Raw genomic sequence first — 16,643 nt, 5'->3', positions numbered from 1 at the left:
TTTTGTGTTGTGAGGTCTTTATCGGGATCTAACCGTGTGGCCCTCTATCTGGTCCTTCTGCTACCACAGAGACCCATTGCCAGGCTTAAGAGTATCCAAGCTAAACTCACCAAGTGCCTCTTATGCATGCTACCTACATGTAGAAAAAGCTTAATATTTAATATATTGAATATATTGAACCACATTAAAGCCAGCTCCTGGAATCTACAATTAACTTTTTTGCGAAAATATCTTGCAAAATCTTAGCTTAATGTGACTTGAGCATTAAAGTTAAAAGTTCTATGGTGAGAGATTTGTATTTCATGCATGTTGATATTTGGTTTAAATTCCCGGAATGAAACCAAAACAGAGCAGTTTATTAGAGCCATTTGTGTCTCTACTCATAAATGCATGTACTGTTCCTATCTTGGAATCACCTAGTGTTTAAGTAAGTGTACAAGTAAGTGAGGCTGACATGTTTGCCTGATGAGCACTTCTGCCTAAAGTAAACCTTTGAGCAATTTAACATGCAGATGTGAATAGTGATATTCTGAATGAATGATTCTGTTCAAAATGTTTTGGGTGGCCGAGAGGACCACCAATATAGGCAGCCTCCTGTTTGTCTACAATGGAACATTATGAGCTAGATCACAGAAAAATTGGCACAAAAGATAATTTTAAGTCTTTGTACTCTATTATAATCTGTGAATACAGTCATTGCCTTCAAGGCAATGAATGAAGATGTTCACAGATGGATACAAGATGAAGTGTAATGGAATAGGAGTGCAAGTGGTTTGATCAATTGCAAATGATTATACTGTAATTGTATAAGTAAAACTGAAGGCAAATTTAGACTATATAGGCTTTAGCTTCCAATGTTTTTTTTAACTGAGATAATCCAACAGAATTAAATTTTGATGGAATCTGTATTTTGAAGAGGAAATGCCTGGATGATTAATGAAATACAGAATTTTCATCTTGAAATACCATTTACTTCAGATTTTCTGCAGTTTAATGTGCGGATTAAGATTCATAATCATGTTATGATTAGCTGTTGAGTCAGCATGGAGTAGATTTACCCGCACTGAATGTCTCTGTCAGAAGAAGGCCTTTTCATTCAATGAAGATGAGTTGCGTTATTACAACCTTACGTAATCTGCCACTCAACATAGTTGGTAAATGTGTGGTGAGACAAGTGTTGTGATTGAGTATCTTCTGGTGAACAAACTTCTAATCATTTAAGAATGAACAGTTAGATGTGAGAAGTGGTTTTATCTAAAATATTTAAAAATGTTACCTTCGAGCAACATCAGTCATTTATCAAATGTGACAGTTCTGATAGATGTGATGTGATGCGTATTAAGATGGCAAAATCCATATCCCTGGGATAGTGAAAATGTCATTGCTGCTGTTAGTAAGTTCATTTACTGGGAAGCTCAATGTAGTTGACATTTGGACACAAGATTTAACTGTCAATGACAAAATAACAGGTCTAGTGTTTGAAACTTGAATCTTGAGTAGATTTCAAGAATTCAACCTCTTAAGCGTTAGAACAACCATTGTTACCAATAATGTAGAAACAAATGTGTTAGAATAGTTAGAATTAGAAACAAAATTGATTGCAAACTGAAGATTGTAAACTTGTTACAATAATCCTTGCAATTGATTTAATTGCTTTATTGGGTCAATGTCTGACGGCTCCACGGGATTTACTGTTCAGTGTAGTGACCATGGATTTGTGCATAGCCCAGCGATATCCCATACACAACCAGGAGGTAAATGAAAAATGTAACTGAAGGATTGTTGCTTAGGACACAGGGAGAAATGCCAATGCAGTTGTCATGTCAGACTCGTCCATGAACTGTCCCCAATGTAGGACTTGAACCTGTCACTTCTGATCCAGGGGCAAGAAAGCTACCAACTGAACTAAGCTGTTAGTTTCCATTTGAGTTTACAGTATATAGTTAAATAAAGCCTAACCTGCACACAATTTTATTTTGTGATGAGCATAAAAGAAATTATTTGTTAAAGTTGTTGAGCTTTCTTACTCCATCCTTCTTGGATTCTGCACCTATGATTTTTGTCATGATTTGCTTACCACAGCTCAAGCCTGGGAGAATATGTTTAGTGCCTCAGCTTCCAACCCAAACCCCAACAATCCAGCTGAGTATTGCTCTACTATCCCACCACTGCAACAAGCTCAGGCGTCCGGGGCCCTGAGCTCTCCACCACCCACAGTCATGGTACCGGTGGGAGTTCTCAAACACCCAGGCACAGAAGGTACTCACTTTATTGTTTAATGCATCTCCACCTTGTGTTTATGATTGTTGCTTTCAACACTTTGTCTTGATTTATTTGGCATCTCTTTGTTGGATAAAAAATTATCATTCAAAATGTAAATCCTGCATACCGAGTGTCTCTCTTCCCCCCCACCACCCCACCCCATTTGAGTATCTTAGAATCCAGTGTTAGTTTGTGTATGTTACAAAATAAAGCTGTCTACCCTAAAATAAAATGACAGTGTGGCTTAATTCCAAATTCAATTGCGCACTAACCATTAAGCGCATATTTGCAATTTGTTTACACTGCCATCCTTGTGATGCTTCTTATTAAGATCGTCATACTGAATTATTGTCATTCTGTACGGTGATCCTGTGACTTACAAAATGGGTTGATGTGCAAATGTATTTCATGTGCCACCCTTACCAGTGAAGAGAGAATTCTTTCAGCCCATTTTACTTGACTACATTCGACTGGGATCCAGAGTGTGAAAGACTATTGCACTGACCTATTGAGCGCCCAGGCACCCATTACATTTAAAAAAAATAATTGGAATATAGTCGGTCCCCTTTTTACCGACGCCTATTGCAGATTGTTTTTTTTCCATTCCTGCAGATTGATCTCACTTTCCTGCATTATTGAATTTGAGTTCTCATTCAACATTAAAGTAATCTTTCTGTGGCTCATACATTTTGCACCTTTTTCAGTGAATCATGAAGATTGGACTTACTGATCTGTAGCCCCCAAATCTATTTTTATAATATATATAATGTATATTGAGTTTTGGAGGCAGGATAAACTTTAGCATTATGATTCAGTTTCAAAGGGAAGGAAATAAAGGATTTTTTTCAAATTAAACTTTTCCTTCCAAAGCGGGCAGAACTAAAATCCTCATCAGATTTCTAACTCACTACTTCAGCAATTGTATTTGAGCTGAGATAATTTGTGAATAATGCTTATTCTCTGAGGGTGGCACGATTGGTCTGACCTCCCCGGCTTAACCCTCAGATTCATTGAACTGTTGCAAAACCTAAGCGTCAGGTTTGACCCATAGCTGTCCTTTCTTGCCCACATCTGGTCCCCGACCAGGACCGCCTTCCTCCACCTTCGCCACATTGCCTACCTCCGACCGTACCTTACTCCAGATGCAGTCGAAACACTCGTCCATGTGTTTGATCCTCATCCTCATCTACAAGGCCATTCACGGCCTCGCTCCCTCCTACCTCTCTGACCTACTATCCCCCTACCTACCTGCCCGTACCCTCCGTTCCTCTGGCTCCGGTCTGCTCCACATCCCCCGCCCCAACCGCCCTACCATCGGTGGCCGGGCCTTCAGCCTCTCAGCCCCGAGGCTCTGGAACTCCATCCCCAGTGCCTTCGCCGCTTCCTCCCTTTCCTCCTTCAGAGCCGGTCTCAAGACCTTTCTCTTTGACCTTCAGTCTTCAGCTCCCCTCTCGACTCTCTACCCCCTCCTCGCTCCCTCCCTTCCCTCCCCTCACCCTGACCATTTCCCCCCTCCTCGCTCCCTCCCTTCCCTCACCCTGACCATTTCCCCCCAATGCTCGGGCCCTGACCCAACTGTACAGCGCCTTGGGACGTCCTCCCAACATGAAAGACACTCTATAAATGGAATCTTATTGTTGTCATCGACTGTTCAAATGCCCTAAATCCTCTCCGCGGTTATAAATTATTGGATGTACAGTCTGAAATTAATTTCAGTCATCAAATGTGTTGATGTCCTCGGGGTAAATCGATAGTTTTAATCCAGATGTCAATCAGTGTCCAATTTCAACACTCAGTCTAACTTTTTTTGTCTTTGACTTCAGCACCCAAATTATTTGTAATAATACTATTCCTTGCACTTAATATAGCGCCTTTTGCATTAGGAGAATGTTGCAAAGCGCTTCACAGAATTTACTACTGGTATCTGACAGAACAAATATAGAAAATTATCACCACGCTTAAAAACATAAAAGCCAAACATTTCATCATCCCACCTAAAAGCGGAAATTCCAGTGTATTGTAATGGAACGGGCTCTCTTGCTTGTAAATGAATGTGGCTTCCAATTTAAGCACTGTAATGTCCCACAAAAAGCCATGAAGTAAATGACCAATTTTATCTGGGGAATGGTAAAATATGTACTAAGAGATACAATAACTTGTTGAGTAGAAGTATGGTAGAAAGACAGTGAAGATTGCCAGATAAACCTGATTTAGGTACTTGTTTAATAGTATGGTTACTGTTACATCAATCCATCTTCATTAGAAATTGCTGCAGTGCTGGTGCTAGAGATTTAACTAAGGCATAAAAATAGTTATATGAAGTTGAAGTTTTGCATATTTTTGAGTACATTTCAGACAGCTTTTCAGTCATTCAGTTAAATCTTTGCATTTCAACCTTCCTAGCTAGCTCTTGATTTAAACACACATTAATTTAAATACAGGGTAGAAAAGATGAACAAGGATAAAAGCTTGAGGTATATATAATATATATATGTAACGCATTTGTATACAATGTCAACGTATCACTGCCTTGTGTATTTTTTGTGTGTTGCCTTATCCTCCTGACTAGAATATATTATTCTCCAGGTCCAAAACCCTGACTAACCAGCGCCTTGGGATGTCCTCCCAATGTGTAAGATGCTATATAAATGTAATTTTGTATTTTGCTGTATTAGCCATTATTTCAGCTGCTGTGTGTGATTTTATCTGTTTATCTAGTGACCCAGCCCAGGGAGCAGCGACGAGTCTGGTTTGCTGATGGAATCTTACCTAATGGAGAAGTTGCAGATGCAGCAAAACTATCAGGAAGTGGCCCTTCCCCCCCTGGGCCTCTGGCTGTGTCACATGAACCTGGCAAGTCAGTCACGGCCAAGGCTGCAGCTTCCGAGGTAAGGTCCCAATAATATACCAGGTGTCTGTGTGCAACTTGTTTTAGTCTTATTGTTCTTGTTAAACTCACGTTATGCATATCTGGCTCTCTGTGCAATATTGTATCATCCATTTGCAACAACAACTGATTAGAGATGACAAGAGGAGTTTATTGTGTATAGGGCTGCCATTGATGTGCCATCATTAAAGTAGTCAATTGATAACCAGAATGGGAACAATGGGCTCTGGTGGCTTTATCTTTTCGTGGTAATTGCAGCAAGAGAAAGAAAGTAAGCAATCCACGTTTATACATTGGCAAATGCAGCAGGATATCAGTCAGGGCTCATCCTTGACGCCTTTGCATTTAACAAAATACTGCTCCACCTACTCTGAGGTTGCAAACTCTTAAACCAGCTAGGTGTTGGCCACGCTTCTATGTCAGAATGTCGTGGGTTTGACATCTTACTTTGACACTGTTGTCTGGTCGGATTGGTCCTATTCATTAACCACTGAATGGTTTTTCATAGAATGTGTAATGCAGTGATTGTTTCTATCAAATAATTATTTGAACCATAACAACAACAATTTGCATTTATATAGTGCCCCTCACACAGGGTAGCATCCCAGAGCGCTATAATCCTTTACCTGGGCATTGTCACCCTCCCCCCTTGGTTTTGGACTGGAGATCCTTCAGCAATACAAATCTTGTCCAAGTATTGCTAAGCTGGTCGTCAAAACTGGAGAAATCACATGTATATAGGAAGGAGAACTCACATGATTGAATGAGATAATGCTCTTCAAAGGGGCAGGCAGCCCAAACATTCCCACGTGGACTTTGGTTATTTTCAACTCTGATGGTATGTGAGGAATGTCACCAAGAGAAAAAAGATCATCACTAATGGATATATAGCTGATGACTCTCGCTACTTGGCATTTTGGAAGCCCATTTGGCAAAATAAATGTGTGCTTAAAAATGTCATGGGTCTGACTTGCAGAACCTTCCACAACCAAACCGGGTATTTTTTAGATTTCCATTTCAGCATTCAGTTGCTGAATTTTACCAACGTCCATCCATATGGAGCACTTGGCAGTGGAATTCGCTTTGCTCACAGATTTTCCAAAAGTTGCATTGCTGTTCATTCTTGGGCAGTCACAAGACGAGAGTCATAAGCACTAACTTGCCCCTTTTTCATAGACCTCTTTGTTGGATTTCCAATGGCCTCACTGAAGGTATTCTGTGTACTTTCCCTCTATTGGCAGTCATTGTTGTGTTAAACGTGTAACATCCCATGCTGTACCTTTTTGGAGAATGAATTCTTGGCATAACGAGCCGTTGTGCAAGGGCAGTCAGTTTTGGGCAGCTTGGGCATCATGTTGAAATTCACTAGTCCTGCATCAAAGAATAGTTGAATTTATATCTGCCTCTTGTTGCGCGCGCACACACACACGCGGGCGCACTCTCTCTCTCTCTCTCTCTCTCTTTCTCTCAAGTGAACTTCCAATATCCACTTCCCTTCAAGCATATCTGAGGAATTTGGAGTAATACTTGCCATTAAAATGTTTTCCTTGTTATTTTGCAGTGGCTTTCCATAAATCATAAAAGCTTTAAATTGCTTGGTCCATGTTGATACTTTTGCTAGCAATCTAGGCTTACTTCTTCTTTCTGGGGGATACTTACATTCCATATCATTAGGAAGAACCTTTGAGGTATTATTGCTGGGTACCCTCCCTGCTTTAGCAGAGTGACTGAGAAATAGGATTCTAAACTCGATCTTGTATCAGTAATTGCAGTCATATGGAGATGAGGGAAGTGAATCCATGGCCTTGCCCCCTCCTACCTCTCTGACCTGCTGACCCCCTACCAACCTGCCCACTCCCTCCGTTCATCAGGCTCTGGTCTGCTCCATGTTTCCCGCCCGACCCGCCCTTTCAGCCTCTCTGCCCCCACACTCTGGAACTCCATCCCACGGTCCCTTCGCCTCGCTTCCTCCCTAGGCTCCTTCAAGGCCGGTCTCAAGACCCTCCTCTTTGATCGTGCCTTTGGTCTCCCTCCCACCTCTCTGCCTTCCCTCACCCCCTATCCACCCATCCCCCATGCTCGGGTCCCGACACCTAACTGTTCAGCGCTTTGGGACATCCGACGTGAAAGGCGCTTTATAAATGTCATTTTGTTGTTGTTGAAGTATTACATCTTGTATTAAATACATTTTATTGAACAAAGTCTTTTTATTTAAGACTTTGCTCTGAATCTGACCAATGCAACATTTTCCTTTGTTTCCAATCCTATTAATATTTTCAAAGCAAAATAAATAGTGGTTGGAGATGGACTAATTTTTTCCACTTCTAGTGCTGGGTTATTGTGTGAAATGCAGACTTGTAGACCTTATTAACATGGAATAGACCTTATTTAATGGCAAGTATTACTCCAAACTACTTCAAAATAAAAAGGAAAACATGCTCTTAAGTGAACTGTGTATCTAAATAGCTGAAATGTTTGTTCTATTTTAGACTTTGAGTACTTCATCTTCTGCTGGGAGCACGACTCAGATTGGTAGTCCTGTTGGAAGTGCAATTAATTTAGTCCCTGAAGATGGACTCCCACCTATTCTGATCTCTACAGGTGTGAAAGGAGGTAAGTAGTAAACTTGACTCGCCTGTCCTAGGGAGGGTGGCTGAAATACCACCTGTCAACTGTCCTTGATTACTGTGGGCCTGAATGGCTTTGCTGGGCATGTATGTTTCCTCAGAGCCACATTAGTCCCAGTAAATATACTTTGAAACCTTATACTAAATCCATTTTTGTAAAACTGAACTATACCTTTGGTGAAAGGGTTACAAATACCGTGTTTGCACATTTACTAACACTAAAATTAGGATTATTTACTCTGGTACCAGATTACGCAGTGGAGGAGCAGCCCTCACAGATCTCAATGATGCAGCAGCTGGAGGAAGGGGGCCCAGATCCTCTGGTTTTCGTGTTAAACGCCAACTTGCTTGTCATGGTCAAACTAGTCAACTGTAAGTCAAATGTGGTCATTTTTCAAACTGCTTCACAATGAACATCTTGCCAAATGTAACAGCATCATTAACCTTTCAATTCAATTTTTAAATGTTAGTGTGAAAGCAAATCCTTAAAACCAGACTAACGGTCCATTTAAATTGCAAGGCACTAGACTTGATTTGGATTTGACATTGTGTTCATTAAACCAAGCTATGTTGTACTTGGATTTTATAATGGTAAAGCCATAAAGGAATATAAATATACATTACTGCCTTTGAATATGTCACAGTAAACACAACAGCAGCTGGTTTAGCAATTTATGTTTGCAGGAGGAGAGATAACATTGCATAAGTCACAGCTTATTCCTATTAATTAAACTGCAAAGAACTTTGTTTGACTAGCACCGTACACAACTACGCTCTAATTATAAATCTGTACATTTTAATGGCAAATATTTCAAGCTCTTCAAAAGTCCACATTATACGAAAGTGCCCCATTATATTTAGTTATGACTGTGAAATCTGTAATGAATGCTGAACATGTGCTTATAGATGTCAACAGGAAGTGTTGGTCCTTCACCACAAAGGGAATGCACGCTGTGGGCCAGGCAGAGATTGTCATCCTCTTGCAGTGTTTACCTGATGAGAAATGCATCCCCAAAGACGTCTTCAGTCACTTCATACAGCTTTACCAGGAAGCACTGGCAGGTACGATCAAATGTAGTTTAATTGACCAAATATTGTTTCAAAACATATACCCCCCCCCCACATATGTGCTGCCATATTGATCTTAAATTGTCAGCGTTAATTGTACAGGTATATATCTATCTGTCACAATTGGGTTCAGTATCTTTTAAAATACCAGTCACTGTTGCATTATTCTGAGTAAATACTAGCCTAGGTTTAATGCTCTGCAGTTTCAAGTTACCGTTTTGCGTTTACAAAACTTTGTGTAATTGCTTTGCTTTATGTTACTAGGTAATGTGGTGGGAGACTTGGGTCATTCCTTCTTTACCCAGAGTTTTCTTGGCAGCAGAGAACATGGTGGCTTCCTGTATGTTACTCCAACGTTCCAGTCGTTGCAGGACCTGGTCCTCCCCAGCCCCCCCTACGTGTTTGGCATTCTCATTCAGAAATGGGAGACTCCTTGGGCTAAGGTTTTCCCCATCCGGCTTATGCTTCGCCTTGGAGCAGAATACAGATGTGAGTAACTGCGTTTGTGCAAACTCCTAGCAGTTAATACAAGCAACAATTAAATGGTATTTTCTGAAGGTACATTTTCTTCTGCATCTTTCAGTTTATCCGTGTCCGTTGTTTAGTGTGCGATTCCGCAAGCCTCTGTTTGGGGAGACCGGCCACACCATCATGAACCTGCTTGCGGTAAGTCATTAACTGTAGTAGGAGGAGCCTCCCTCCTTTGCAAAAGGAACTGCCTTGCTGGTTATCATTGCTAAAATATTATCCAATACCTTTTCAGTGTTGTACTGAGTTATACGGCCTTTATTCCCCGTGTTAAACCATATGTTCATAAAGTATCCTCTTGCGGGAAAGGGAGAGAAAAGAGAAAGTGAGGTCTCCTTGGAGACTGGCTCCAAAAAGACTTACTTGACAACAGAATGCCAGAATCCAGTCAACCCCTTGTGGCTATCTCAGCAGTGTGATTTCTGAGCCAGGCAGTGGTCATGGTATCTGCGTGTGCTCCCCCAAAAAATCATCCTGATCAATTAACAAAAAAAGAATTTTTAAAAAATGTTTAGTCGAAGATTATCCTGAGGAGATTCACTGTACTTTGTGTCTAAAATTGCAAACCAGAATTCCCCTCACAGACTGCAGAGGTAAAAGCAATGACTTTAAACTTCAATGAGCAGAGTGAATGAGATATCCTTCAGATAGTTTTTTTTTAAAAACATGGTGGTGATTAATTCTGTTGAAGGGCAGAACAGTAATAAACAATAGGAATCAGATGGTGACCTTTGGTTAGATATGTGCAGTATTTTCAGAAGGCTTGTGTGGCCATTGTCAGGACTTGCAGAAGGAAACCTTTCAGGTAATAAACTAAATGGTATGAATAATGATCAGTGGAGGCCTAATAGAAAATATCAGCACTCCTGAATATCACCTATAGTCCTTGAAGGTTAAATGGGTTATACACTTGCATCTGTTCTGCAGAAACCATTGCCTATTTAGTTTTTTTTTGGTTAACAGTTCTAGTGCTATAAACACATTTTATTTTGGTAATTTTATGATTTTTAGTCTCGAACAGTTTGTATAGGTGGGATCCCACATTCTCTTAGTTGCTGGCATCTGTAGATTGTGTTGTGACTGGTGTTTATGCCGACAGTTCATTAATAATTATAACTGATATTGGAGATGATTTTGTGCATCATTGTGTTTTATTAAATATTATAGTATTGATTCCTATTCTCCAAAGTACTTCATGGATTTTGTTGTGTTAAAAAGCTTCAAATCTTGAATGAAAATGCGAATCTAAACCATGTTGTTGTGAAATGCACTTGTCAGGATTTCAGGAATTATCAGTACAAACTGCCGGTGGTCCAAGGCCTTGTGGTGGACATGGAAGTCAGGAAAACCTGCATCAAGGTTCCCAGTAACCGATACAATCAGGTACTGCCCCAGTGTTTGTGACGTCTTAACTAGATGTTTCGAGGATTCTTTCTATCAGGCTGCTGGAGATTCATTGAAGTGAGGGGAAACGACCATCAGAATGAGGTTTCTCGATAAAGATATAAGTAGCTTTTAGAATTTATATTGGTTAACTGACGAACTAACTGGAAATCATTTGTGCTCTTTTTTTTCTACTCCCCCGCCCCCCCTTAAAAAAATATAATTTAAAAAATATTTTTAAAAGATCCTCTTTTTCTGAAATTATCCTTTCCATTTAGACCTCCTTTCTCTCCCCCCCACTCACCCGCCTCGCTCCCCTTAACAATTGTCAGTCCTGTGCTTATTTACCAAAACAATACTAATTGGAAAATAATTTCTAAACTTTAATAATGGCCTCTTCGAATAATGAAGGGAGAAAGGTGATTTTTTGAGCAGAAATATAATGTCACAATTAAGGATCTTGGTTGATTTTGGTGTCGCTACCATGTGTTCCTGCAGCTACTTGGTTTATAGTCGCAGGGGAATGGAGCTGGTTACAGTAGCATTTGTTTTGAAGGGTGTAAATATACACAATACAGGATCCAGCACAGCTTGTAGCTGCTGCCACCTTTCTGCAACTCACCCCACTGCTGGTCTCATGTCAGTTGAAAAATTTTGAACATTTAACATAATGTATGTTTCTAGCGAGCGGGGCTCTGCTGTTTTAGTGTTTTAATCATTTCAAATCTGTAAAATCAAGGAAAGTTATTTTCACATCATTAGTATTTTAAACTTTTTTTAAAGCAGGTTTTGAATTTTAAAAATGTTTCCACGGATATCACTTCCTGTGTGCTGCCCATGGCCACTCCACAGGGAGTGACATCCATTATTGGTTGGCTATTTTTGGATATCCAGATCACTAAAAATCAAATCTCTAGATGTAGCATCTCAATTCTCCATGTTAAAGCCTGTTTTTGGGGTTCCCTCTCTCTCTGCTCTGGGGACAAACTGAAGATGATGAAAGCAATGAACAAATCCAATGAACATGTGCTGGCGTTTGGAGCATGCTTCAATGAGAAGGCTGATTCCCACTTGGTGTGTGTCCAAAATGATGATGGGAACTACCAGACACAAGCCATCAGTATCCACAACCAGCCCAGAAAGGGTGAGGCTTTACCAGGTTCTTATTTCTACTCGAGGGGAAACATTTGAATTCAGAATGTTTTACATCAAAGTATATTTTGTATTTAGTTTGGAAGTTTTATATGTTTCGAGAATGTTTATAGTTGGGTTTGATCTTTTGAAAATGTGACACGTGAATAAACATGGAATTCAGTGTAAGTGATATTTTCCCTAATGGTTCTGTTTCCTCCCGACATGAAAGGCGCTATACAAATGTAATCTTGTTGTTGTTGTTTCTAGTAACGGGAGCCAATTTTTTTGTGTTCAGTGGAGCTCTGAAGTCGTCTTCTGGTTACCTGGCCAAGTCCAGCATTGTAGAAGGTAATCCTGAACAACTAAATTCTACATGGCTTGTATTATGGTCATTTCATTCCTATCGCCTATTGTTACACACATTCAATTGTGAGAATAACTCAAAAACTGATTTTTCCATGCATTCTGTCCCTGTTAAAATGCAGCTGTGCTGTTCATGAACAAAATTAATTCTCAATGCAGATTGATTCTCATGACACATTTCCTTCTGGATGCTGTTTTGCATTGTTTGCAGCCTGTTCGATATACTGTGGTAAAATTCACTGCATTTGCTTATCAAATTTGACCATGTTATGATGTGTATGGTCTGCTTTCAGATGGTGTGATGGTGCAAATCTCAGCTGAAACGATGGACTCTTTGCGACAGGCGCTACGGGAGATGAAGGATTTTACTATAACCTGCGGTAAAATTGATGCAGAAGAACCACAGGAACATGTTCACATCCAGTGGACAGAAGACGACAAAAATATTAACAAAGGGTGCATTATCTCTATGAAGTTTGCCATGTGTGCCTTATTTAAAGCATTCACATATTTGAATATAACTGTAAAAAGTATCTTCAGCAAAACAAGCTTCACTGTAACACAACCCCCTGACGTGAAACAGCAATATGAATGTAAATTGTATTTTTACATAAAATGAATAAACCGTTCCCTTCAGTTAAAGAAATTCAGATTCACTAAACTGCATTCAACTTTTTCATTTAAAATTGTAGTGTTGTCAGTCCAATTGATGGAAAATCCATGGATGAAATTGCAAGTGTGAAGATATTTCATGGATCAGAATTTAAATCTAACGGCAAGGTCATCAGATGGACAGAGGTAAATGTACTATATTTCTGTGTGTATCTGGTCACTGAATTGAATGTTGAGGTTGTATTTCTGACATGAAAGGTGCTGTACTAAATGCAAGGATTATGATTAGTGTGTGGGGGTGGGTGTATATAGTGCAGTTGGACTCAGAAGGAACTACTTTTGTATTTTATAGGTGTTCTTCCTTCAGAGCGAGGATCAGCCGAATAGTCTGAGTGACCCAGCTGATCACAGCAAACTGACTGAGAATGTGGCCAAGGCATTCTGCATGGCACTCTGTCCCCATCTTAAACTGCTGAAAGAAGATGGGAAGGCAAAGCTGGGTCTGCGTGTCACCCTGGATTCAGACCAGGTACCAACACTTTATTGCACTAAACATTCTAAACTTATTTTTAAAGGTGGGTCATCAAATAAGGCGCAGGGAATGTTATCTCCTGATTGGCTCACGTCAGCGCCTCCGCACCTCAGGCGCTGACAGCATCAGCATCCAAGGCTGCACTCTCCACCTCTCAAAGCAGTCAGGAACCTCGGTGTTCTCTTCGACCCTGAGCTGTCCTTTCTCCCTCATATCAGCGCCACAACTGGCACCGCCTTCCATCACCTCCGGAATATCGCCAGACTACGGCACTACCTCACCCCTCACGCGGCTGAAACTCTGGTTCACGCCTTTATCACCTCAAGGCTGGACTATGGGAACTCTCTCCTCGCCGGCCTTCCCGCCACCTCCCTCCACACTGCAGGTCATCCAGAACTCTGCAGCTCGTGTACTGTCCCGCACCAGGCTTCGGGACCACATCACTCCCACCCTCGCCCTCACCCTCACCCTCGCTCGCCTCCACTGCTCCCCATCCCCCAGAGGATCGAATTCAAGATCTTCATTCATGGCCTCGCTCCCTCCTACCTCTCCGACCTACTATCCCCCTACCTACCTGCCCGTACCCTCCGTTCCTCTGGCTCCGGTCTGCTCCACATCCCCCGCCCCAACCGCGCTTCTATCGGTGGCCGGGCCTTCAGCCCCGAGACTATGGAACTCTATCCCCCAGTGCCTCCTCCCTTTCCTCTTTCAAGGCCGGTCTCAAGACCTTTCTCTTTGACCGTGCCTTCAGCTCCCCTCTCGACTCTCTACCCACTCCTCGCTCCCTCCCTTCCCTCCCCCTGACCATTTCCCCCCTCCTCGCTCCCTCCCCTCACCATTTCCCCCCCAATGCTCGGGTCCTGACCCAACTGTACAGCGCCTTGGGACGTCCTCCCGACGTGAAAGGCGCTCTCTAAATGGAATCTTGTTGTTGTTGTTATCATCCGAAATAACTTTTCCCGATGCTAGGGAAAGTGTCAGGGTTGACTCACGATTTAAGTCCCAAGAAAGCAGTCTTTATTACACAAACCTCTGTGAGATCATGAATAGACTGCCTGGCCTCTCATTCTGTTTCTTTGAATAAAGGGTTCTGCCATAAATCATTGTTGATGCAATGATTTATTGTGGAGATAGTTGAAAACCGTGATCAGATTAGATGGTTCACATTGATGGGCTGATTGGCCTATTTCCGTAGCACTGACATTTTCAGAGTAATGGCAAGAAAGATGCTGTGAACTATGAGGTTCAATCAAGAGCCAATAGAACAAAGGCACTGGGTCTTGAACTAAGTGAAATTGACTTGAAGCTGTTGAAGTATTGAGCATTTTCTTACCTGTTTATTATGAGGTGAAAATGCAGAGTATGTGGCACATTTTCTGTGCATTTCTTTTTGAGATTTGGATTAACCGCTATTTAAAATTAGTGGTTCTAAAGTGTTTTTCCTCATGTCTTTGTTCAGGTTGGATATCAAGCTGGTAGCAACGGACAGCCCCTTCCTTCCCAATACATGAATGACCTGGACACTGCTTTGGTCCCAGTGATTCACAGTGGAGCTTGTCAGTTAAGTGAAGGGCCAGTGGTGATGGAGCTCAACTTTTACATCTTGGAGAGCTTCTCCTAAACCTGCAGAAACCCTTTCCATATCGCTGATCGTGTGCATTGCTAAGTGTGGCTAAAACAAAAACCATTTGCACTTTAAACTGTTGATAGAAAACCGGAACAGGTGTTTCATTATTGCTGGATCTACTATGCACCATGGAACAGTGGTTATTGTAATACAGGTCAGGCTGCCTGCCTTTCCATTACAAACTAAATGTGGACTTGATGGACTGATACACTACTGAAGCATGAAAGCATTTTCAAAGAAATTTCCTCTACTAGTTTACATTGCCTGGATTTTTGACAGCATATCATTCTTGAGGATTTGGAAACTTTGCAAGGTTGAGGAGAATGAGAATGCATCCCTGGTTCCAGGGTCCTGTTCACACAACAGCCTGAGGACAGTATAGAGAGAAGCATATGATGACGCAGACACCCACTGACCTCAGTATCACTACTTTCGTGACCGAATCAGCAGCTAATCTATTTAGTTTGTATATAACGTATCTGATGTTTTTTCAAGCACTTAACCTATGCCTTGTAAACCACAGAATGGGAACATTGTGGTGATCTTTAGCCATGTTATAATAGTGTATAAACTCATTAACCTAAAAGTAAAGGACTTTTTAAATGATTACTTGCTCAGCCATACTGCATTTCCTATCAGCTGTATTAACTACTTACTGGTGCACAGCACCTCAGGTAATACTGTTTATATCAACAGATTAGTGTTTAAAGCCTCTGTTAAAGGAAACTGCTTCTGAATGTTTGTTGACAGTTTATGTTTGAGGGAAGAGCTTTAGAAAAGGTAACCCTGGTGCTGGAATGAAGCAGAATCCTGGACAAATTGAACTCCTGTAAGTAAATGTAAAGTGGTTATTTAAAAGCCAAATACTCTGTATATTTGTTTTCTTTATCCATTAGGAACATCTACAATTCAAAGGAATCTTATTTAAAAAGCTGTAGTATTACCATTGACTTGAAGGAAGGTGGGTATGTCTTGTTTGGCCTATTTCCTTCAACTGTATATTACTTTCTAGACTGCAAGACAGTTAACTTGCATAAGAATCATTGTACATTTAGATGAAATGCTATTTCATTTCCTTTAGTTTTTCTATTGGCAGTAGTCAAATGTGCACTTTAGAAAACTGGTTAAAATAAATGGTTTCCTAATAAAACCTCATTGAATAGCATATTAAGTATTTCACTTTAAATACACAACAGCAATAAAAATTATTCTTGCATAAATCTCTGACTGTTTTATGTTTAAAAAAAATTCAAGAAGCAACTTTACAAAATGTACGGTACTCTAACCTGGACACTTTCCAATTGGTGTTTTGTTAATTTTTTTTAACCTTACTAACGGTGCAAGAATGTTTCCTAATTGTGGCTCAAATTACAATATTTAAGAGCAGCTAATCTGGAAATCTTTTACCGTCAAGATGAAATTGTGACCTGACAATACATGTAGTCTATAAACCACTGCATGATTGAATGCTGATTTAATGGAAATTCTTGAAGTGAAACTTTTTGATGATTACTTGCTCAGCCACACTGCATTTCATATCAGCTGTATTAATTGTGCTTCCTGGTGCACATGCACTTCAGGTAGTAACTGTTTATAGAAAGCTTAGTGTTTAAAGTCTCC

General features: G+C 40.7%; 1 protein-coding gene across 3 annotated transcripts in view; it reads left to right on the top strand.

The window, feature by feature from the left end:
• Positions 1–16,239, top strand: part of LOC103182808 (zinc finger FYVE domain-containing protein 9) — a 40,048-nt gene extending 23,809 nt beyond the window's left edge. For 2 of the 3 annotated variants that reach the window (XM_042334821.1, XM_042334820.1), the window contains 14 exons: positions 2,083–2,259; positions 4,981–5,150; positions 7,639–7,762; positions 8,005–8,148; positions 8,683–8,838; positions 9,109–9,333; positions 9,428–9,510; positions 10,651–10,755; positions 11,749–11,899; positions 12,157–12,237; positions 12,546–12,708; positions 12,945–13,050; positions 13,217–13,393; positions 14,856–16,239. In XM_042334821.1, the coding sequence (XP_042190755.1) occupies positions 2,083–2,259; positions 4,981–5,150; positions 7,639–7,762; positions 8,005–8,148; positions 8,683–8,838; positions 9,109–9,333; positions 9,428–9,510; positions 10,651–10,755; positions 11,749–11,899; positions 12,157–12,237; positions 12,546–12,708; positions 12,945–13,050; positions 13,217–13,393; positions 14,856–15,017 (2,024 nt within the window). In that variant the 3' untranslated portion in view covers positions 15,018–16,239. The remainder of the gene's footprint in view (positions 1–2,082; positions 2,260–4,980; positions 5,151–7,638; positions 7,763–8,004; positions 8,149–8,682; positions 8,839–9,108; positions 9,334–9,427; positions 9,511–10,650; positions 10,756–11,748; positions 11,900–12,156; positions 12,238–12,545; positions 12,709–12,944; positions 13,051–13,216; positions 13,394–14,855) is intronic. The other variant, XM_007899951.2, reaches the window with a different exon arrangement.
• The last annotated feature ends 404 nt before the right edge of the window (positions 16,240–16,643 follow it).

This window comes from Callorhinchus milii, unplaced genomic scaffold, assembly GCF_018977255.1.
Source record: "Callorhinchus milii isolate IMCB2004 unplaced genomic scaffold, IMCB_Cmil_1.0 Scaffold5, whole genome shotgun sequence".
Taxonomy (NCBI): Eukaryota; Metazoa; Chordata; class Chondrichthyes; order Chimaeriformes; family Callorhinchidae; genus Callorhinchus; species Callorhinchus milii.
The sequence above is the reverse complement of the archived record's forward strand: the minus strand, read 5'-3'. Positions and strand labels throughout refer to the sequence as shown.